We start from the raw sequence: 23125 nt of genomic DNA, 5'->3' as shown, positions 1-23125 counted from the left end.
AACCGGTTTGGGTCAGAGGATGGAGCGTTGGCCTGTGGACTGAAAGGTCCCAGGTTCGATTCTGGTTAGGGGCATGTACCTGGGTTGCGGGCGCATCCCCAGTGGGGGATGTGCAGGAGGTGGCTGATCGATGTTTCTCTCATCGATGTTTCTAACGCTCTATCTCTCTCCCTTCCTCTCTGTAGAAAATCGATAAAATATATTTAATAAATAAATAAATAACCTGTAAATGTCCGTTCATGCTTTTTTAATTTATTGGGGTGACATTGGTTAATAGGATCATATGGTTCCAAGTGCACATTTCTATGGTACATGATCTGTATACATCATTGTGTGGTCACCACCCAAAGACAAACCATCTTCCGTCACCATATGTCTCAGCCCCTATACTATCTAACCACTCCCCTTCCCTCTGGTAACCACCCTACTGTTGTCTGTGTCTATGAGTTTCCGTGTTATATCCCACATATGAGTGAAGTCATATGGTTCTTAGCTTTTGCTGACTGACTAATTTCACTTAGCATACTATTCTCAAGGTCCATCCATGTGGTCACAAATGGCAGTATTTAATCTTTTCTTATGGTCGAGTAATATATATGTACCACATCTTCTTTATCCAGTCCTCTATCAAAGGACACTTGGGTTATCTCCATGTCTTGGCCACCATTAATAATGCTGCATTGGCCCTAGCTGGTTTGGCTCAGTGGATAGAGTGTCGGCCTGGGGACTGAAGGGTCCCGAGTTCAATTCCAGTCAAAGGCGCAGGCCCAGTCGCCGGCTTGATCCCAAAAGGGGGGGGAGGGGCATCTCTCATCATTGAGGTTTCTGTCTCTCTCTCTCCCTCTCCCTTCCTCTCTGAAATCAATAAAAATATATTTTTAAAAAATATGCCGCAGTGAACATCGGGGTACATATATCTTTGTGAATAAATGTTTTTGAATTTTTTGACCCAGAACAGAGATTGCTGGGTCATATGGTAACTCTTTTCTTAATTTTATGAGGAACCAGCATACTATTTTCTATGGTGGTTGTACCAGTTGACATTCCCACCAGCAGTGAATGAGGGTTCCTTTCCTCCACACCCTCTCCAGCTCTTGTTAGTGCTTGTCTTGTTGGTGATGGCCGCTCTAACAGGTGTGAGGTGGTAGCTCACTGTAGTTTCGGTTTGCATTTCCCTAATTGCCAGTGAGGTTGAACACCTTTTCCTGTATCTGTTGGCTGTTTGTTTGTCTCCTTGGGAGGGGTGTTTGTTCAGGTTCTTTCCCCGTTTTTTAATTGGATTGTGTGTTTGTTTGGTATTGAGCTGGGTGAGTTCTTTATACATTTTGGATATTAACCCCTTGTCAGAGCTGCTGTCTGCAAACACCCTCTCCCATTCAGGTTGGTTGCCTTTGTGTTTTGGTGTCAGTTTCTTTTGCCGTGCAGAAGCTTTTAGTTTGATTCACATATTTTTGCCTTTACTTCCCTTGCCTTTGGGGTCAAATTTATAAAATGTTCTCTATGACCAAGGTCCATAAGTTTAATACCTATGTTTTCTTCTATGTAATTTATAGTTTCAGATCTTATATTTAGGTCGTCTTTGATCCATTTTGAATTAATTTTTGTACCCGGGGACACACTGTAATCTAGTTTCATTCTTTCGCATGTGGCTTCCCAGTTTCCCCAGCACCATTTATTGAAAAGGCTTTCTGTTCTCCATTATGTGTTTCCGGCTCCTTTGTCAAGAAGGTTTGCCCATATACATGTGGTTTTATTTCTGAGATCATTTCTGTGTCATTGGTCTGTGTGTCTGTTTCTCTGGCAATATCATGCTGTTTTGGTTATCGTAGCTGTGTAGTATAATTTGAAGCCAGGTAGTATGATACCTCTGGCTTAATTTCTTTTCTCAGGATTGCTTAGGCTATTCAGGGTATTTTTTTTGTGTGGTTCCATAAAAATCTGATGACTTTTATTCTATTATTTCAAAGAATGACACTGGAATTTTGATGGGGATTGCATTAAATCTGTATATTGCTTTGGGTAATATGGTCATTTTAACTATGTTGATTCTTCTAATCCATGAACATGGACTGTCTTTCCATTTTGTTGTGTCTTTTTCAATCTCTTTAAATCAAGCATTTTAATAATGTTTTGTAGTTTTCAGAATATAGGTCCTTCATTCCTTTGTTAAGTTTATTCCTAAGTATTTTATTATTTTTGTTGCTATTGCAAAAGAAATTTTTTTTTCTCATTTCTTTTTTTCTGAAGCTTTATTGTTAGTATAAAGGAAGGCAGTGGATTTTTGTACATTGATTTTGTATCCTGCAACTTTACTGTATTTGTTTATTGTTTCTAATAGTTTTTTGGTGGAACCTTTAGGGTTTTCTATAGACAGGATCATGTCATCTGCAGAGTGACACTTTTACTCCTTCCTTCCGATTTTGCTGCCTTTTATTTCTTTCTCTTGCCTAATTGCTCAGGCTAAGACTTCCAGAACTATGTTGAATAAAGGTGATGAGAATGGACAGCCTTATTTTGTTCCTGACTTTAGAGGAAAAGCTTTTAGTTTTTCATCATTGAGTATGATATTGACTGAGGGTTTGTCATATGTAGCCTTTATTTTGTTGATGTACTTTCCTTCTATACCCATTTTATTGAGTGTTTTAATCACAAATGGATGTTGTATCTTATCGAATGCCTTTTCTCCATCTATTGATAAGATCATATGCTCATTATCCTTTGTTTTATTAATGTGTATTACATTGATTTGCATATGTTGAACCATCTTTGTGCCCCTAGAATGAACCCTAGTTGGTCATAGTGTATGATTTTTTTTATTGTATTGTTGTATTCGATTGACTAGTACTTTGTTTAGGATTTTTGCATTCATATTCATCAGAGATATTGGTCTGTAGTTTTCTAGTGCTATGGTGCCAGGGCTAGATTGGCCTCATTAAATGTGTTAGGAAGTATTGCCTCTTCTGCAATATTTTGGAAGAGTTTGAGAAGGGTAGGTATCAAATCTTCTTTGAATGTTTGGTAGAATTCACTGGTGAAGCCATCTGGTCTGGACTTTTATTTTGGGGGGAGGATTTTGATGTTTGTTTCAATTTCCTTAGTATTTATCCGTCTATTGAGATTTTCCATTTCTTCATGATTACGTCTAGGAAGGTTATATATTTCTAGGAACTTACCCATTTCTTCCAGGTATTGAATTTGGTGGCAGGTAGTGTTTCATGATACTCTAGGCCAGTGGTCGGCAAACTCATTAGTCAACAGAGCCAAAGATCAACAGTACAAGGATTGAAATTTCTTTTGAGAGCCAAATTTTTTAAACTTAAACTATATAGGTAGGTACATTGTTATTAACTTAATTAGGGTCCTCCTAAGGCTTAGGAAGAGCCACACTCAAGGGGCCAAAGAGCCGCATGGGGCTCGTGAGCCGCAGTTTGCCGACCACGGCCCTAGTATGATCCTTTGTATATCTGTGATGTCTTGGTGACTTCTCTTTCATTTCTGATTTTGTTCATCCAGGTCTTTTCTCTTTTTTTCTTGTGAGTCTAACCAGGGGTTTGTCAATTTTATTAATCTTTTCAAAGAACCAGATCTTTGTTGTATTAATTTTTATATAGTATTTTTGTTCTCTATTTCATTCTATTCTGCTCTAATTTTTATTATTTCCTCAAGTCCCAGGAACCTAATATTACATCTTAAAGAGCTAGGAAAGAAGAACAAAATCAACTCACATTGTTTTCTTTTACTCAACCTTGGAACAAATTCTTCAGAGTGGATATCATCATTAGATGCTTTCATGCAATTATAGCTCCTTATGCCATTTTCTAAATTAACCTAAGAATGATTTTCATCTTTCCTGCACGTGAGTACTCTGTTCGTTTCACTCTGTCCTTTTCACTTGAATCCTTTTGAGAGTCACTGTTACACGGGAGTGAAAACAAATACTGGCCCAATTGTTTTCTGTTTCCAAGCCTCATTTTCAGAAATAATGAGCTCTTATTCCTATTTAAATTATTGAGGCCTGCACTGTGTGTGATGGGAGGTGAAGGCGGGTGTGAGTACAGGTCAGTGGACATCATTCGTGCCCAGAAAAGCGTTTACCTTCTGGAAATAAAACTGCATAAGCAAGTTAAGGCAGGAGAGTGATAAACATCAAACCAAAGCATTTGCTTCTAATCCGGTCCAGTAGGCAAAGGGGAACCATTGCAGTTTTCAAGTAGAAATGGAAGCAACGATGGAGGCAAACGGAAACCGTCAGATTTGGACTGTGCTGTTAGAAGGAGCATTGACCAGCCTATTCTGCACTTTAGGCAACGTACCTGCTAGAGAAAAAGTAACAAACAAAAAGGATGTCAAGTAAGTTCACTTCATTCTGAGAACCGCCGAGAAGGGAATGTACCAGAAGGATGTTGGAGGCACACAGGATCGGTGTGAAGCTGGAGGAGCAAGCAGGGGCCAAGGGTGCTCAGAGGTCGGCAGCAGCGTCTAAGCTGGGGTCCGTGGTCGCTCATGACCTGGTGGGCACTGGACCGCCTGCCTTCAACCCTCTTCATCTTCACTGGCTCTTTCAACCCTGGGAGGACCTATGTCTGCCTGTCTCCCCAGGAGGGGCTCCTGCCTCACCTGCCCACAGGGAGCAGAGTTCATGCACCAGAGGAAATTGTGTTGAGGTTGAGAAATGCAGGTAGATGGACAACGAAAATATAAGAACTAGCCTTTCTAGGCAGGCTCTGAGGAGCACACTGACTTACAACCTGACGGCCCCAGAGGGAAAAAAGGGAAGGGCATCCCAAGAAACAGTGCCCTACACCAGGAATTCTAGGATTACCCCAGTTTATTTTTATGATTATTTTTTAATCCTCACCTGAGGATATGTTGTTATTGATTTTTAGAGAGAGAAGAAGGAGGAGGGAGGGAGGGAGGGAGAGAGAGAGAGAGAGAGAGAGAGAGAGAGAGAGAGAGAGAAACATCAATGGGTTGCCTCCCATATGTTCCCTGATCCCTGACCTGGGATTGAACCCAAAGCCTGGACAAGAGCCCTGACCGGGAATTGAACCCCCAACCTCTTGGTGTACAGGACTACACTCAACCAGTGGAGCCACTTGGCCAGCACTTCTCACAGGTTGCCATTTATGGGAAGAAATGTCACAAAGGACACATTCTTGCAAAACAGCTTAGACCTGCACGAGTCCACTGGGAAGGCGCACGTGTAGAGGGAGTGCACTGAAGAGCCACCGGAAACAGGAGCCAAACGTGAAGGGAGGGTCGGGGTTGACATGTGTAAAGGGCAGAGACAAAACCGATGTCCTCAGGGCCTCCTTCGCTCCAGGCCGCCAGACCTTGAAAAATGTTCCCCGAGTTAAAAAGGGCAAAGCAGAGCAGGTTAGAATAGGAGCAAAGATCAAGATAAATGAGGAGGGGGCTGAAGAGCACCTACCTGTTTTAGAAGAACTCGGACCTTCAGCCGAGATCAGTCCCGTGCAGGACATGGACGGATTCGGGGATGTGACCAAGTTTGGATGTGACCAGTGTTGGCGACTTCTGAGCAAGGTGCTTGGAGAAACGTGAGAAGTAGTGCATTGGGCGAATGCTGTCTGGATTCATAACGAGGGCAAGATGACAGAGAGTAGAACCAGGGCTTGGTGCAGACCTGTCCCGCGGACTATGGAACAGGTGGCGTGTGAGCAAATGGACGAGGCGTAAGCCCTGAGACAGGGCGTCGTGACCTGGGCCCGGCTCCATGCGGTCACACACAGCTGTGTGCCCTCAGGAAGGCACCTCTCCTCTGCGCTGTGGCACCGTCACTGGGAAATAAGCTTATAGAATGAGGTGTCCTGCGCTGGGCAGGTGAGCCACAAGCAACCTGCCAACCTCCACTGTGCCACCCTGAGCTCAGTGCTTTAGCCTGGCTGCCTGATGATGACGAAAAGCTGGCATTTATTCAAACACATATCCGGTACCGGGTGCTCATCCCACTGTGTGAAGTACTCACATGTACTCACGGGACGGGTGGGTCTTATCCGTCCCTTTTCACAGAGGGGGACATTGGGCTTCGGAGCACCTACCACAGAGATGAATCAGATGACACCAGGCAGTCAGGGGACCAATGTCCCACGCGATTACGATGGACAAGATGGATAGCGCTACAAGGAGATGCCACTGCGACAGCCACTCACATTTGTTGGGGTAGTTATGCCTGAGCTGTGTGATGATGGTTCCGTGTCCACTTCGTGGAACGTTTCTTCTGATGCTCATTTAACCTGGGACTGTCCACCTGAAGAAAATAACAACACAACTTGGTTGAAAGAATAGAAGAAATTCTCACTAAGATTTCAAAGAGAGGATAAATGCGCAGATAAAGAATGTGTTCGCATGCTCATTTACACAAGTATCACATACGAAAGAGGATTTGAAGTAAAGCCACTTCATTCACAGTAGGAGCAGTGTTCAAACCACAAAATGTATTAGTATCGAAAGGAAATTCCTGCACTTAGCATCTAAACCAGCGGTTCTCAACCTGTGGGTTGCGACCCCTTTGGGGGTTGAACGAACCTTTCACAGGGGTCGCCTAAGACCATTGGAAAACACATATATAATTACATATTGTTTTTGTGATTAATCACTATGCTTTAATTATGTTCAATTTGTAACAATGAAAGTACATCCTGCATATCAGATATTTACATTATGATTCATAACAGTAGCAACATTACAGTTATGAAGTAGCAACGAAAATAATGTTACGGTTGGGGGTCACCACAACATGAGGAACTGTATTAAAGGGTCGTGGTGTTAGGAAGGTTGAGAACCACTGATCTAAACGATGGTGCCGGGCAAGAGAGGCCTTGACTCTGGGCAGGGTTAGGATTTGGGGAACTGGATCAGGGTTGGAGCTTCGGAGAAGGGTGGGAAGGGCAGTATGGGGAGCAACACCTAAATCCATTTCCCCTGAGTCACAGGAATCTCAGAGCCACAGAAACTGTCTATTACGTGGCCCCCGTTCGTTTCAAGTGTGATTCCAAGTTCAATGTAAAGCGACCATTTGGAAACTCTAGCAGAAAAGGTGTGAACATTTCAGGCACAGTCACTGAAGAGGGTGTTTAGACCAGGAAGACAGGGCAGTCATCAGGTTTCTGCGTTAGCCAGGCCCCCCCTGTGCACGGGGGTCCCCCTGGACCGTGGAGGAGCGGCTGGGGCCGCTGGGAAGACTCGTAAGGAAACGGTGGCCCGTGTGTCTGAAACTCCCTGAGAGCTGCAGGAGTAGGGGCGGGATCACGGGAAGGTGGCCTCTCCCAGGCGGCCTCTCCCAGGCGGAAGGGAGGCCGCTGCGTGGCTGAGAGCCTCCTGTGGCTCGCTCAGGGCCGGCTCGCTGAGAGCCGCCGTGGGTACCGCACGGGCCTGGGCGCGTGAAGGGGCAGAAGCCTGGCTCTCGGTGTGTTTACCTTCTCAGAGGTCCGGGGACGGTCAGCAAACAATAAAACCAACCGGCAGGGCAGGAGACAGGGGGCCGGCAGGGACAGAGCGAGGCGGGCTGAGAGGAGGGAGGGGGCAGTGGGCCGGCCGGACTGAGAAGGTGACATCTGAGCAAAGACTCCAGGGCAGGGCGTGAGGATGGGCCTGGGGAGGCCATTCCCCTGAAGGAAGGGAGGGAGGGAGGGGTGGGTGAGCCCGCAGGAGCCGCCCCGCAGAGCCTGGCAGGTTGTTTGAGGAAAGGGGAGCGGGAGGGGCTTCAGCCTGGGGACAGTGTGGCCCACAGGCCGTCTCAGCGATCTCTGTCCCCGAGCCGATGCCCAGGTGACCGTGCAGAGCAATGCATGTGGAGGCAACGAGCAAGACGCATCTGCCCCGGAGACGGCAGGCCGGGCTCCCCAACACGGACGCGGAGATGTCAGACACATAAGGCTGCAGGGGCGCACAGACCCAAAACAATATCGCAGCAGCCACGTCTGCAGCCGGGCTGGCCCGGGGCCACGGGCTTAAGACAGAGAAAGTGAAAGCCGCTGAGGGAGGAACTGGGTGACCAGGAGGCATCGCGGGCAGGAGGTCGGAGGAGCAGAGCCGAGGAACAGGGGTGGGGCGTCTTTGGGGAGAGCTGGTCCTGTGTGTGAGTGGCAGGCCCCCGAGGGAAGGACCAAAGGTTGTGGGGCCCAGAAGGCCGTCCCCACATCCCCTCCTCTCCTGCAGGGAGGGGCAGGCCGCCTGCTGCTGCCCGTCTGGGAGCCCCTGTGACCGCTCGGTTCCTGGGTCCCCCAGCCTGGCAGCTCAGAAGCCCCTCAGGGAGCCACCTGCCCGCGGGCACCCCCTGGGCCACGGCGCTCTGTGGTGCAGCTGCAGACAGAGCCTTTGACCGAGGCTCCACGTGAACGGACCCCACGCAGACCCAGCGCCCCCTCTGAGAACGGACCCCACGCAGACCCAGCGCCCCCCTCTGAGAACGGACCCCACGCAGACCCAGCGCCCCCCTCTGAGAACGGACCCCACGCAGACCCAGCGCCCCCCTCTGAGAACGGACCCCACGCAGACCCAGCGTCCCCCCCTCTCTGAGAACGGACCCCACGCAGACCCAGCGTCCCCCCCTCTGAGAACGGACCCCACGCAGACCCAGCGTCCCCCCTCTCTGAGAACGGACCCCACGCAGACCCAGCGTCCCCCTCTGAGAACGGACCCCACGCAGACCCAGCGCCCCCTCTGAGAACGGACCCCACGCAGACCCAGCGTCCCCCCCTCTGAGAACGGACCCCACGCAGACCCAGCGTCCCCCCCTCTGAGAACGGACCCCACGCAGACCCAGCGTCCCCCCCTCTGAGAACAGACCCCACGCAGACCCAGCGTCCCCCCCTCTCTGAGAACGGACCCCACGCAGACCCAGTGTCCCCCTCTGAGAACGGACCCCACGCAGACCCAGCGCCCCCCCCTCTGAGAACGGACCCCACGCAGACCCAGCGCCCCCCTCTGAGAACGGACCCCACGCAGACCCAGCGCCCCCCTCTGAGAACGGACCCCACGCAGACCCAGCGTCCCCCTCTGAGAACGGACCCCACGCAGACCCAGCCCCCCCTCTGAGAACGGACCCCACGCAGACCCAGCGCCCCCCTCTGAGAACGGACCCCACGCAGACCCAGCGTCCCCCCCTCTCTGAGAACGGACCCCACGCAGACCCAGCGTCCCCTCCTCTGAGAACGGACCCCACGCAGACCCAGCGCCCCCTCTGAGAACGGACCCCACGCAGACCCAGCCCCCCCTCTGAGAACGGACCCCACGCAGACCCAGCGTCCCCCCCTCTGAGAACGGACCCCACGCAGACCCAGCCCCCCCTCTGAGAACGGACCCCACGCAGACCCAGCGCCCCCCTCTGAGAACGGACCCCACGCAGACCCAGCGCCCCCCTCTGAGAACGGACCCCACGCAGACCCAGCGCCCCCCTCTGAGAACGGACCCCACGCAGACCCAGCGTCCCCCCCTCTCTGAGAACGGACCCCACGCAGACCCAGCGTCCCCCTCTGAGAACGGACCCCACGCAGACCCAGCGTCCCCCCCTCTGAGAACGGACCCCACGCAGACCCAGCGCCCCCTCTGAGAACGGACCCCACGCAGACCCAGCGCCCCCCTCTGAGAACGGACCCCACGCAGACCCAGCGTCCCCCCCTCTGAGAACGGACCCCACGCAGACCCAGCGCCCCCTCTGAGAACGGACCCCACGCAGACCCAGCGCCCCCCTCTGAGAACGGACCCCACGCAGACCCAGCGTCCCCCCCTCTGAGAACGGACCCCACGCAGACCCAGCGTCCCCCCCTCTGAGAACGGACCCCACGCAGACCCAGCGTCCCCCCCTCTGAGAACGGACCCCACGCAGACCCAGCGCCCCCTCTGAGAACGGACCCCACGCAGACCCAGCGCCCCCCTCTGAGAACGGACCCCACGCAGACCCAGCGTCCCCCCCTCTGAGAACGGACCCCACGCAGACCCAGCGTCCCCCCCCCTCTGAGAACGGACCCCACGCAGACCCAGCGTCCCCTCTGAGAATGGACCCCACGCAGACCCAGCGCCCCCTCTGAGAACGGACCCCACGCAGACCCAGCCCCCCCTCTGAGAACGGACCCCACGCAGACCCAGCGTCCCCCCCTCTGAGAACGGACCCCACGCAGACCCAGCGTCCCCCTCTGAGAACGGACCCCACGCAGACCCAGCGTCCCCTCTGAGAACGGACCCCACGCAGACCCAGCGTCCCCCCCCCTCTGAGAACGGACCCCACGCAGACCCAGCGCCCCCCTCTGAGAACGGACCCCACGCAGACCCAGCGTCCCCCCCCCTCTGAGAACGGACCCCACGCAGACCCAGCGCCCCCCTCTGAGAACGGACCCCACGCAGACCCAGCGCCCCCCTCTGAGAACGGACCCCACGCAGACCCAGCGCCCCCCTCTGAGAACGGACCCCACGCAGACCCAGCGCCCCCGAGAACGGACCCCACGCAGACCCAGCGCCCCCCTCTGAGAACGGACCCCACGCAGACCCAGCGCCCCCTCTGAGGTGCCCCTTGTCTCCCGGCCCAGGTGCCTTCGTCTGCAAGATGGTGCCCTTCGCCCAGTGCACGGCCGTGGTGACGGAGATCCTCACCCTGACCTGCATCGCCCTGGAGCGGCACCACGGCCTGGTGCACCCGCTCCGAGCCAAGTGCCGCTACACCAACCGCAGGGCCTTCAGCACGCTGGGTGAGGGGGTGAGGGGGTGAGGGGGTGAGGGCGCGGGGATGAGGGGGTGAGGGGGTGAGGGCGCGGGGATGAGGGGGTGAGGGGGTGAGGGCACGGGGGTGAGGGGGTAAGGGGGTGAGGGGGTGAGGGGGTGAGGGGGTGAGGGCACGGGGGTGAGGGGGTGAGGGGGTGAGGGGGTGAGGGGGTGAGGGCGCGGGGGTGAGGGGGTGAGGGGGTGAGGGGGTGAGGGGGTGAGGGGGTGAGGGCGCGGGGATGAGGGGGTGAGGGGGTGAGGGGGTGAGGGGGTGAGGGGGTGAGGGCACGGGGGTGAGGGGGCGGGGGGGTGAGGGGGTGAGGGGGTGAGGGGGTGAGGGGGTGAGGGCACGGGGGTGAGGGGGCGGGGGGGTGAGGGGGTGAGGGGGTGAGGGGGTGCGGGCACGGGCGCAAAGGGAAGGTGATCCGGCTTCAGTCCTCTCTGTCTCCCCTCCTTCCCCCCTGCCCTCCAGGATCACCCCACCCTCCCCCTCTCCCCTCCCCCCTTCCTCTTCCCCCTTCCCCCTCCCACTCTCTTCTGGCCCAACCCCCTCCCCCCTCCCCTTGGGCCCACCCCACCCTCCCCGATGTCCTCTGGGCCCACTCACCCTCACCTCTCCTCTCCAGGCCACCTCCCCCTCCTCCTCCCCTCCCCCTCCCCCTCCCCCTTGGGCCCACCCATCCTCCCCATCCCCCTCTCCCTCCTCCTCCCCTCCGGGCCACCCCAGCACCATGCCTCTCATTCCAGATGTGCCCCTTCGGTTTAGGGCCCAACCTTCCCAGCGGGCTGGCGCGACCTAAGCCAGCCCATGGTGGCAGGGCTGCGGGAACAGTCCTTATGACTTCCCGACCCCAGAGGTGGCTACGGTGCCCAGTAGGCACAGGGGCAGGAAAAGTGTGTTGAGAAAAGCGGAGAACAGGGGTGCTGCCCAGAGGCTGGGCCGCGGGGACACTGGGGCGGGTGCTGCTGGCCCTGACAGACGCAGCCACTGGGCAGTTGGCTTCCTGCGTCCGTCCACGAGGCTGCCGAGCGGGCCCTGGAGGGAAACATCCCGTCCCAGAGCCGCAGTCACAGGGGGACTCTCCCCATCGTTGCATCCAGCCGTTTACAGCCAGGCCCCTCGCAGCGTGGAGCGCATTAGGTGAAACAATCTCCGCTCTCCCAGAGCGGCTACTAGCAAAGTGACCACCCAGAGAGCGCTTAGCCGACGGGAGAGTGGGGCCAGCCTTTCTCGCGCTCTCCGGGGGGCCCAGGGCTTCCGAAGCCACTCTTTTCAAGGAGACAAACCAGACAGGACAAAATTGCTCGTTTTAGTTCTTCCCAAATGTACGTCGCATCCTTCCTACAAAGAATTCAAAGGCCTCTTGGCTTTTAGTAATTGGCAGCTTTTCACCATCAGGACATCTAGAGGCAGCGGGTGGTGTGGACGGAGGGCCCAGAGCGCAGCACTTGATGGAGTTATTAAAAAGGAAAGGCGCAGAGCGGGCTCGCCATCTGAAAGCAAAGTTGGTAACAGGCAGTCCAGGCGGGTCCTGCTCAGAGCGCCCAGGACCCTCTCCCACCTCCGGCCATGACTGTGCACCTGCCCCAGCAGCAGATGCCAGACTTCCCTGCTCAGAGCTCACAGACCCCTCTGCAGTGTTCCCCCAGCCTTAGGTGTCTGCCCCTGAGCCCGCCCTGCACCCGGGATTGGCACTGAGCTAAGCCAATTAGACTCAACTCCGCCCAAACACTACTGGTGGCTGGAGAAATGACTGGACACAAGGTAACGTAATACAGTGAGGAGTGGGGTAGAATAGATGTACCTGGCCATGTGCAGAGATAGATAGATAGACAGATAGATAGATAGATGATAGATAGATAGATGATAGGTAGATAGATGATAGATAGATAGATAGATAGACAGATAGATAGATAGATGATAGATAGATAGATGATAAATGATAGATAGATAGATGATAGATGATAAATTATAGACAGATAGATGATAGATAGATGATAGATAGATAGATAGATGATAGATAGATAGGTAGGTAGGTAGGTAGATAGATAGATGATAGATAGATGATAAATGATAGATAGATAGATGATAGATGATAAATGATAGATAGACAGATAGATGATAGATAGATAGATAGATAGATAGATAGATAGATAATAGGTAGAGAGACAGATAGATGATAGAGAAATGAGGGATGAAAGAGAGGGAGGGGGGAGGTGGGGGGGAGAGAGAGAGAGAGAGAGAGAGAGAGAGAGAGAGAGAACTGTCTTGAATCATACAGGCTCTCTGGGCAGTGTGCCAGGTGGTATGTGTCCTTATAAAAAACCCGATGTGGCTTAAGTGAGTCTCAGTTCCTTGGTTCCTTGAACCCAAGACAACCCACGGTGTCCCTACTGGTCCTGCTCATATGGAAAGAGAAGAGGCGTGGGAGCAGGAAGTTTACTTGCAGTAGATGTTGGGCTCTTGGTTCCGGCCCGTCCCAGGCCCTGAAGATTCTCTTGCTCCTTTCGAAGGACACATCCTTAAAGCAAGTCTCCCAACAGCCTCCGGTTTCTGCTGTTGTGTTTGTTACATAAATAGGAAAAGAGTGCCCATCTGAGGGCGGTGAAGGTAAACAGACTTTCCTCTTCGAGAAGAAATTGTAGAGGGTGATCTGTGTCATGCTTCAGTTTTTCATTCATCCAACCAGCACCTATTTGGCTGGGAGAATCCAGGTGGCCCGTTCTAGCTGGACAGGGCAGTGGCCCGAGAAGCTCTGTTAGAGGAGGTAGCTCTGAGTCAAGTCCTGGAGCAGGAGTGCACAGAGAGCGTGCGAGCAGGTGCCGATCCGGGAGGCCAGCATGGAGGCGCGGAGCAGCACGGTGCCTTCCGGTGCAGGGACGGAAGCCAGCTCTGTAGCCCCAGGAGGGGACTCGGTGCGAAGAACATGGACTGACATGTAGGAGGGAAGCGGGAGGTGGGTGAGATGACAAAGACCCTTGTCAGGGAGTCGGGTCTTATTTGGAGGCAATGGGACACTGTTACCGACGTTCAAACATTGGAAATGTGTTTTAGGGAGACTCTTCCAGCAGCACTTTTGAGGGGGCTGAGAGGGTGGAGGTGAGAACACGCAAGGAGACCATTGCACGGCTCCTGGGGAGGTGACGGGGTACACGGGGCCTTGGAGTCTGTATGCTTAGAGGATTGAGCACGACATGTTTTGCTTGGCTGAGTCATATTCTGATAACTGTGCCCTGTTACAGGTGTGGTCTGGCTGGTGGCGGTCATCGTGGGAGCCCCCATGTGGCACGTGCAGCGGCTGGAGGTGGGTTCGGGGCTGGGGCTGATATTGATACTATGAGAATGTCCCGCCCTCTTGATTGAAATCATTTTCCTTCCTGCAAGAGATTTCAGCGAATCTGCGTGATCTCAATGATTTCACTGGCGGTTTTCCAACCGGACTCAGATAACACGTGCTCAGATTTCCCCGCTGTTTTACCTCGCTCTTCCTTGACCTTCCGTGGGTCAGACAGGCCAGGGTCAGGGTGTGCATCTTCCTGCAGCTGGACGCGGCTCGCCGAGGATCCTGCGTGGCCAGTCAGGTCGTGAGCATGCGGGGGTCACTCCAAATATTTTTATTTTAAAGTCACATAAAAAAATTGTGATCGATTATCTACTTATTTGATTCTCTGTCCTAAGTCCTTTCTCACCTGTCTTCTATTCAGTGACAAATTGCAGTTTGAATTGGAAACGTGGGGGGATTGTCTTATCCAGCCTCTTGGTCAGCTGGGCCCCGCCTTGCCTGGGGAGTCACAGAGGGGGCGGGGCCCTGCTGGTTTCTAGTGGCCCCGCCCACTGGGGGGCGTGCCCAGCACAGACAGTGGTCTTCAAAACCAGGTGGGGGTCGCCCAGGACTCCCTAAGACAATGCTTAAACTGTGCGTCCTTCTGTGCTTTTGAAATCAACACAGCATGTGAGGTCCACCAGCAAGGGTGTCAGATGTGCCTCAGACAAGGGTCCACTTAAAACCTGGCATTATTTATTTATTTTTTTAAAATTTTAATCAAGTTGGTATGCAATCTTATATTGGGTGTATTAGTCTCAGGTGTACAATATAGGGATTTTTAGGCCCTATAATGTGATCACCCCCTGACTCTGGTGTCATCTTCATCCTGTGCACTCCTCACAATGTTGTTGACTGTTCCCCTTCCCCTGCTCACCCCACTCTCCTCTTCCTTCTGGTAACCACCTGTGGTCTCTGTTCCTATGAGTCTGGTTATGTTTTGTTTTGTTTTTAGATCCCACATATACGTGAACTCACATGGTATTTGTCTTTGCCTAGTATTATTTCCCTTAGCATGATTCCTCTATATCCATCCATGTTGTCACAGATGGCAAGATTTCATTCTTTTTTATGGCTGAGTAGTACTCCATTGTACACATATACCTCATCTTCTTTTAAAAAAATATATGTTTTTATTGATTTCAGAGAGGAAGGAAGAGGGAGAGATAGAAACCTCAATGATGAGAGGGAATCATTGATTGGCTGCCTCCTGTACACCCCTTACTGGGGATGGAACGCGCAACCCGGGCATGTGCCCTGATTGGGAATCGAACCGTGACCTCCTGGCTCATAGGTCGACGCTCAACCACTGAGCCACGCTGGCCAGGCCACCTAATTTTCTTTATCCACTCATCTATCAATGGGCACCTATGCTGCTTCCCTACCTTGGCCATTGTAGAGAATGCTGCAATTAATGCTGCAATGAATGTAGGGCTGCATTATAAATCAGTGTTCTCTCTCTCTCTCTCTCTCTCTCTCTCTCTCTCTCTCTCTCTTTCTTTTTTTGAGTAAATACCAGAAGTGCAATTGCTCGGTCATAGGGTAGTTCTATTTTAGTAGCTTGAGGAATCGCCATCCTGCTTCCCACGGTGGCTGCACCAGTCGGCACTCCCCCCAGCAGTGCACGAGGGCTCCCTTCGCTCCACATCCTCCCCAGCACGTGTGTCTGTGGACTTCCTGATGGTAGCCACTCTGCCAGGTGTGAGGTGGCATCTCACTGTGGGTTTGACTTGCCTTTCCCTGCTGATTAGTGCTATTGAGTCTCTTTTCCGAGGTCTGCTGGCATCTGTATGTCCTCTTTGGAGAGATGCCTTTTCACGTCCCCTGGCCATTTCTCCATCGGATTGTTATTATTATTATTTTTGTGTGTGTGTGATTGAGTTGTCTGCGTTTACTCTCTGTTTTGTAGTCCAGCCCCTTATCGGACACACCATTCGTGAATAAGCCCTCCCAGTCGGTCGGTGGTCTTTTCCCTTCGTTGGTGGTTTCCTTCGCTGAGCAAAAGCTTTTCAGTCTGATGCAGTTCCGATTGATTGTTTTTATTCTGTTCTCTTGCTTGAGGGGATGTGTCCAAAAAGATATCACGCAGACGGATGTCCGATAGTTGCTTGCTGTGCTTTCTTCTCGGAGATTTATGCTTTCAGGCCTTAGGCCTTGCACGGAACCTGTAGCCCGTTGGGAGTTTATTTTGTAGATGATGTGAGAGAATGGCCTGTTTCGCTTTTCTGCACGTCTCTGTCCGGGAGCATGTGGCTTGATTCTCGACCTAAGTGGATGCTGAGTGAGCGAGGCTCCAACACGCGGGCAGGAGGCCGGCTCCTTCTATCCCCTGCTACCTGGTGGGACGCAGGACGAAGCCTGGCACGGGCCTGGCGCTCCCCCGGTCACCTCACCGCCAGGACAGTGCTAGTTTGTCGCTAACGTGTCCATTCCGGTGTCACGACCCCATCAGGCCGAATCCTCGTGGGTCGGCAACGTCTCCCTCCCAGGTGGGAGCTGCTGTGGGTCCAGCACCCAGCCCGCTGGAGGGGGGATGCCCATCCCCTTCTTCTCCGCCTCCTTGCCTGTCCCTCTCTCCTGGGGGCCACGGAGCAGAGTGGCGACAGGAGGGGAGGTGCCCCTGAGTGTGACTGGCCTGTGACCGAGCCTTTACTTCACGGATGTCTCCAAGAGAAAACTGCCCGGGTTCCAGCTGCTGCTCCTGCTCCGGTGGCTGCTCCGGGAGCATGGGCTCCGGCACTCTGTGACCCGCCCTCTCTCCGAGGCCTGTTCTCCCACAGGAAACCCCGTTCATTCCCACCGTGGGGTCCATTTCCTGCCCACAGAACTCTAGGGGATTTGTCTGCTTTTAAAATGCAATTATTTTAGCCCTAGCCAGTCGGCTCAGTGGATAGAGCATTGGCCTGCAGACCAAAGGGATCTGGGTTCGATTCTGGTCAAGGGCATGTACTTGGTTGCAGGCTCCTGGTCGGGGTGCGTGCAGGAGACCAACAATGTGTTTCTCTCACATGGATATTTCTCTCTGTCTTCCCTTCTCTCTTCCACTCTCCCTAAACATCAATGGGAAAGTGTCCTCGGGTGAGGATTAACAAAAATAAATACAATTACTGTAGCACATGCTCCAAATAGATTTTAAATCTATAGAACTAATTTAGTTTGTAGAAAATACACATAATCTAAGTGACAAAGCCAGTGCTTGCTGCCGGGCAGAGCAGCCAAATCAAATTTGCTTTCTGTCAGGAAAAAGTATGAGTTCATTCTTCAAAGCAAATAACCGTATTTATATGCATCCTGCGGCCTCCTTCTCGCGCCTACATTCTATCAGAGCCAGTGTGTGCGAGCCTGACTGAGGCTGGCACTGCCACCTGGTGCCGTAAAGCACCACCAGGTCGACCCCTTGGTTTCTTCTTGCAGGCTCCCTCCCAGGGCTGACATATAGGACAACGAGAGGCCCGGTGCATGGAATCTGTGCACTTGGGTGGGGGGGCGGTCCCTCAGCCCAACCTGCACCCTCTCGCAGTCCAGGAGCCCTCGGGGGATGTCCGACTGCCAGCTTAGGTGGGGAGTGGGCCTAAGCCGATAGTCAGACATCCTCAGTGCTGCCCTGGTGGTGGGAGAGGCTCCTGCCACCGCCGCTGCATTCGCCAGCCGTGAGCCCGGCTTCTGGCTGAGTGGCGCTCCCCCTGTGGGCGTGCACTGACCACCAGGAGGCAGCTCCTGCATTGAGTGTCTGCCCCTGGTGGTCAGTGCTCGTCATAGCAACCAGTCATTCTGCCAGTGCACACCTGTCCCTGTCGGCCGGCCACCTGTGCTGCGCTAGGACATGCCAGCGAGCAGTCCCCGTGGTTGGCCCTGCTGGCACCCTCTGCATGGAGTCAGGTGGATTTCATTTTGATGTCCTGTTCCCGGGGAGTCTGGATCTTTAACTTACTCTTCACTGAGTGTTTTCATTCCCAGTTCGTGGTGTCTGTAAATAACGCTTAGATCAGAGTGTGAAGTTTATCTTTGGTGAATATACAAACCACCCCCCCCCCACCCCCTTCAATTGGCACTGAAGAGTGGAGATAAAATTTGCTGGGGATGGAGGCAGAAGGACGGCTAAGATCTAAGTATCTTCCATCTGGGAAGTGCCAGAGTGGGTAAAGTGACAGTCGCTTTGATAAATTCCCTAACGTTTATTCCTATTATCCAGAGAAATGACGTTTGAATACATGCTAAATGTTCACTTTATCTCTTATTAGCATTGCTCTTTTTCTTAACACATTGTTTGCGGGTAGTTTTTATCATGCGCTAACAGGTGGCGCGGGCCATTTTTGCTAATTTTTTGCGCAAATGGCAACGTTCAGTAAAATTACAATAACTTTAGTTTACGTATTTCTATGTTACCCGCATTCTACCGCTAGTCTATAAAAAACGTATTAATACGTGTCCCGTGCTCTACTACACTGGAAGAACGTACAAATACGTTTCCCGCATACAATGTGTTAATATTGTTACTAGCAATACATCTGAACTGATGAGATGAGTCTGTCAGAAATGGTATTAATAAACAGACATTGACTTTCTATAAAATACACCCCTCAAAGGCTTATCAGTGAGTCTGAATATTTTTATATCAGCAATATTTTTATATCAGTTTGGATCCCACTTTCTCATTCACCTCAGAATCTCTTGTTTTATTAAATTTATTGGGGTGACATTGTAACTGGTATTTTCATTCATATGTCGGTCAATGAAGTGTTCTTGTACCCCATTGAAAGCTTATGACCAGAGTGTGAAGAGTGGAGAGAGATAGAAAGCGAACAGGCTTTGGACCTCAATTCCACTTAAAATAGAAAAGAAAGTATTAAATCTCCGAAGAATTTAAGCAGCAACGTGGGAAAACCCCCCCAGTTCAGAACAAAAGGACAAATTGTATGTCGTTTGAGGCATGTCCCCATGGTAACCACATGAGGGTCTGCATCCCCGTGGTCCGTGGCTGCTGGCTCTCCTCACCCAGCCCTCCTCATCCCAAAGGTCAAGTACGACTTCCTCTACGAAAAGCAGCACGTCTGCTGCTTGGAGGAGTGGAGCAGCCCCGTGCACCAGAAGGTCTACACCACCTTCATCCTTGTCATCCTCTTCCTCCTGCCGCTGCTGGTGATGCTCAGCCTGTACAGTAAGATCGGTTACAAACTCTGGATCCACAGGAGAGTGGGCGACAGCTCGGTGCTTCGAACCATCCATGGAAACGAGATGTCAAAAATCGCCAGGTCGGTTTAGTGAAAGATCCTCCTCAGTTTCGTATCTATATGATTTGTTGGCTGCCTCCTGCATGGTCCCCACTGGTGATCGAGCCCGCAACCCGGGCATGTGCCCTGACCGGGAATCGAACTGTGACCTCCTGGTTCCTAGGTGGACGTTCAACCACTGAGCCAGGCTCAAATGTTTTTAATTAGTTGTGCTGGAGGGGACGGTTACCGGGGACCTCAGAATTCTGGGGTGCGTTTGTTAGTGCCATTTGTCGTTCACGTGTAGGGATGAGCTCTCTGTACACTTCTGAGGGTCCGTGTGTGGCAGGAAGAAAGAGCAAGCTCACCAGCCCCCACATCCACCCTCTCAGATGGAAGCTTCCTCGGGGTTTAGACAGTGTCTGTTCCGTCGATATGTCAGCAGGACGAGGTGGGAGAGCTGTGGACTCCCCTCCCTGCCACTCACATCCCCGTGATGCCCAGAAGTCTCCTTCCTCCCGCCCCGCCTTCCTCACAGGTCCCAGGGAGCACGGAGTCCGTCCCTCCTGCCTCCCGCCCAGGCACGACGCTAAAATATGTGAGATGATACTTAGGAAAATCCTTGAGAAGCCAGAACGTGCTATTTTCTTTAGTTATTGATATCTTTTATCTTTACCAAAGGGCATTGCTTTTTGATTGCATTCATTAGCGGAAAATTTAAAATGCAACTTATGGCTCATTTTACAATCGACATGGAATGGCCATTAAAAACAAAAATAAAACAAAACCTGGTAAGAAGTCCAGTGGTTTGAGGAGACTTTTGCATTTCTTCACGTGCGCAGCGCCCCCTGGTGCCCAGTTTGAAGGAAGACATCCTCCCTCAGTGCAGGAGATGCCCAGCAGCTTGGAACTTCCAGGGACTCAGCTTCCCTCCCTCCTGGGAAGAAAGGGCTGCCACCTTGAAATGAGAAATAATGACTATGAACTTGTATAGATTTAAAGCACCAGGCGAATGAGCCGATTGCTTGCACCTGCTTGTCTCCTCTACAGGAGTAATGGAGAAAACTAGTTTGAAATCCTGGTTAATGATGTCCCTTAGAGATATAATAAAGGTTTACATTTTAATTATATCTTAGGGCTGCCCATATTTCATAAATATTGATATTTTCCTATCACAGGGGCGAATGGCCTTCAATGTAAAAGAATAAGAGCTTAGGCACGGAAGTCAGACTGCCTAAATTTAAACCCAAGGAGCCCTGATTCCTTTAAATCCCTTACTGGCCAGTCTGACCTTGCAGGTTACTTGACCTTCTCGGGGCCCTGTTTCTGCATCCGTCAAAGGCTTGCTGGGAAGACTGATGACATCACCCGTGCCCAGCAGCCCGCGGGAGGCCGGCCCCCTCTGCACACACGTCCGAGGGTGTTTATAATGTGAGATGTGGGGGTGAGGGTGATGGCGACGGGAAGGTGATGAACAGCCCACACTGAACTGATCGTTAACTCTGTTTTAACATCGGTGGAATGATGGTTAGCGGTCCGGGCTCTGGCTTGATTTACTAGCTTTGCCATTGATCCGACACGCTTGCCAGGGAGAGGTTAACCGACACTGTGTCCCCGTGGGCCCAGGAAGAAGAAGCGGGCTGTGGCCATGATGGTGACCGTGGTGGCCCTCTTCGCCGCGTGCTGGGCTCCTTTCCACGTCGTGCACATGCTGGTGGAATACAGTGAGTGTGGGCCTCCCCTGACGGGCCCTGCTGTGTCTCCCGCCGGGATGCACAACGCACCTGGGAAATGTGTTGCTATGCGCGGGGCCGATCAAGTACCGAATGTTGAATGGGTTTCTTTCGTGTTTGCAAGGCGACTAGACCCATGGTTGGCAAACCGCGGCTCTCGAGCCACATGCGGCTCTCTGGCCCCTTCAGTGTGGCTCTTCCACAAAATACCACATGCGGGCGCACATGTACAGTGTGATTGAAACTTCGTGGCCCATGTGCAGGAGTCGATTTTTGGTCTGGGCGAGTCTATTTTGAAGAAGTGGCGTTAGAAGAAGTGGGAGTACGTTCGCTGAGGTCAACCCCTCAGATTGAGGACGTTTTTAGCAAAGGCCAGCTTAGGAGTACCCTAATTAAGTTAATAACAATGTACTTACCTATATAGTTTAAGTTTAAAAAATTTGGCTCTCAAAAGAAATTTCAATCGTTGTACTGTTGCTATTTGGCTCTGTTGACTAATGAGTTTGCCGACCACTGGACTAGACCATTCCCTGGCAGAGAATTCTGTCTGACCGTGACCACATCTTTAATAATTACAGACGAGCCAGGAACGCTCTGACACCCTCTCTTCATGCTGTGCCTTCTGCGCCCCCGAGTCACACAGGTGTCAGGAGAGGAGGCAGCCTCTGTCCCCAGCGAGAGCCCTGCCCCGAGCCCCATGAACTCAGTAACCCGTGCATTCCCGCCCTTCGGAAGTCTCCCCATGGCTTCCAACGTGGCGGGGTCCTCGGATGACCACGTTTCCGTAGCAGGGAACGTTTGCAGAGCAACCACGGCTCCCAGGGTAACTGCAGCTTGCAGTCCGGTTGGATGCATGAGCCCCACGTTTGCTGGGCCCGGCGTGGTGGTCAGCCTGGCTGCTCTGGGAATGAAAGCTCCTTACGGGGCTGTGTTCTGCAGACACCCCTGCTCCCCGAGAGTGGCCTGGAGCAGTTCCCACACCTTCAACCACTCGCCCAAGTGCGAACCGATGCTCCTTGCTGTCTTAAGTCATTTCCCCATAAAAATCTGACCTTAAACATGAACCCAAAGGCGGATAAGATGCAGAGGTTTCGTTTTCGGGCCATTAAGACAGATGCGCGTTCTCAATGTGCCTCTCATTCCAGGCAGCTTCGAGGAGGAGCACGACGAGGTCACCATCAAGATGACTTTTGCCGTCGTGCAATTCCTGGGGTTCGCCAACACCATCTGCAACCCCATCGTTTACGCCTTCATGAACGAGAACTTCAAAAAGAACTTCCTGGCCGCCGTGTGCTGCTGCGTGGTGAGGGAAACCCTGTCCCCCGCATGGAGGCGGCGTGGGCCCTCGGGGACGGCCATGACGCAGAAGCGAGCCGCGCTGGGCCGGAGGGAGGACGCCGTGGAGGAGACCAAGGGCGAGGCGTTCAGCCACGGCCACATCGAGGTCAAGCTGTGCGACCTGCCCGAGGAGACAGGGCGGCCCCGGTGACCGCCCCCCTCGCGTCCTGGGCCGGAGCAGCTGCGCCAGGCCGTGGTGCACGTGGCAACAGCGCCCTCATCGTTAATGTCACATCTCCATCGGAAGGGAAGGGACTGTGAGCACAGGCCAGAGACTTCTCTCACTGGTCGTGTGATGAAACGGAGTCACCTTGAGTCATTTCCCCATAAAAATCTGACCTTAACCATGAACGCACAGTTTTGAGAAATGAGTGACCCGTCCTGTGGATCATTCGTGTGGATTTAAAGTCTCGTACACGCGTGGCTGGTAGTCTCCCCTCCAGTCAACGTGACGTGGCTTTTCTGTGTTGTTGAAACTGGATGAGAAAATAAAAATGGCATCTTCCTTCTTGAGTAAGAGTCGAGCATGTAATTCCAGGGCCCCTTGAACTTGAAGCTTGGGGATGCTGCTGGCGGCCAGGTCTGCCCAATGGTGATAATGCCGAGGAAGACGGGGAGCAGCAGGCGGCAGGTGAGTGATGCAGAGGCAGACACCTGGGCTTGAGCTGCTGCTGCTTCTTTTTTTTTAATCCTCACCCAAGGATGTTTTTCCATGATTTTAGAGAGAGTGGAAGAGAGAGGGAAAGACAGCAAGGAACATCGATGTGAGAGAAACACATCGATTGGTTGCCTCCTGCACGCGCCC

At 52.5% G+C, this 23125-nt stretch overlaps 1 protein-coding gene across 1 annotated transcript in view; it reads left to right on the top strand.

Annotated features, from left to right (window-relative positions):
- QRFPR (pyroglutamylated RFamide peptide receptor) overlaps positions 1 to 22833 on the top strand; it is a 30266-nt gene extending 7433 nt beyond the window's left edge. The window contains exons 2-6 of the mRNA XM_081091910.1: positions 10545 to 10703; positions 13960 to 14021; positions 19056 to 19291; positions 20876 to 20973; positions 22128 to 22833. Of these exons, the coding sequence (XP_080948036.1) occupies positions 10545 to 10703; positions 13960 to 14021; positions 19056 to 19291; positions 20876 to 20973; positions 22128 to 22471 (899 nt within the window). The 3' untranslated portion in view covers positions 22472 to 22833. The remainder of the gene's footprint in view (positions 1 to 10544; positions 10704 to 13959; positions 14022 to 19055; positions 19292 to 20875; positions 20974 to 22127) is intronic.
- Positions 22834 to 23125: the final 292 nt, after the last annotated feature.

This window comes from Myotis nattereri, assembly GCF_964212035.1.
Source record: "Myotis nattereri genome assembly, chromosome: 5".
NCBI lineage: Eukaryota > Metazoa > Chordata > Mammalia > Chiroptera > Vespertilionidae > Myotis > Myotis nattereri.
Note: the sequence above shows the minus strand (reverse complement) of the source record. Positions and strands in the feature narration are given on the sequence as shown.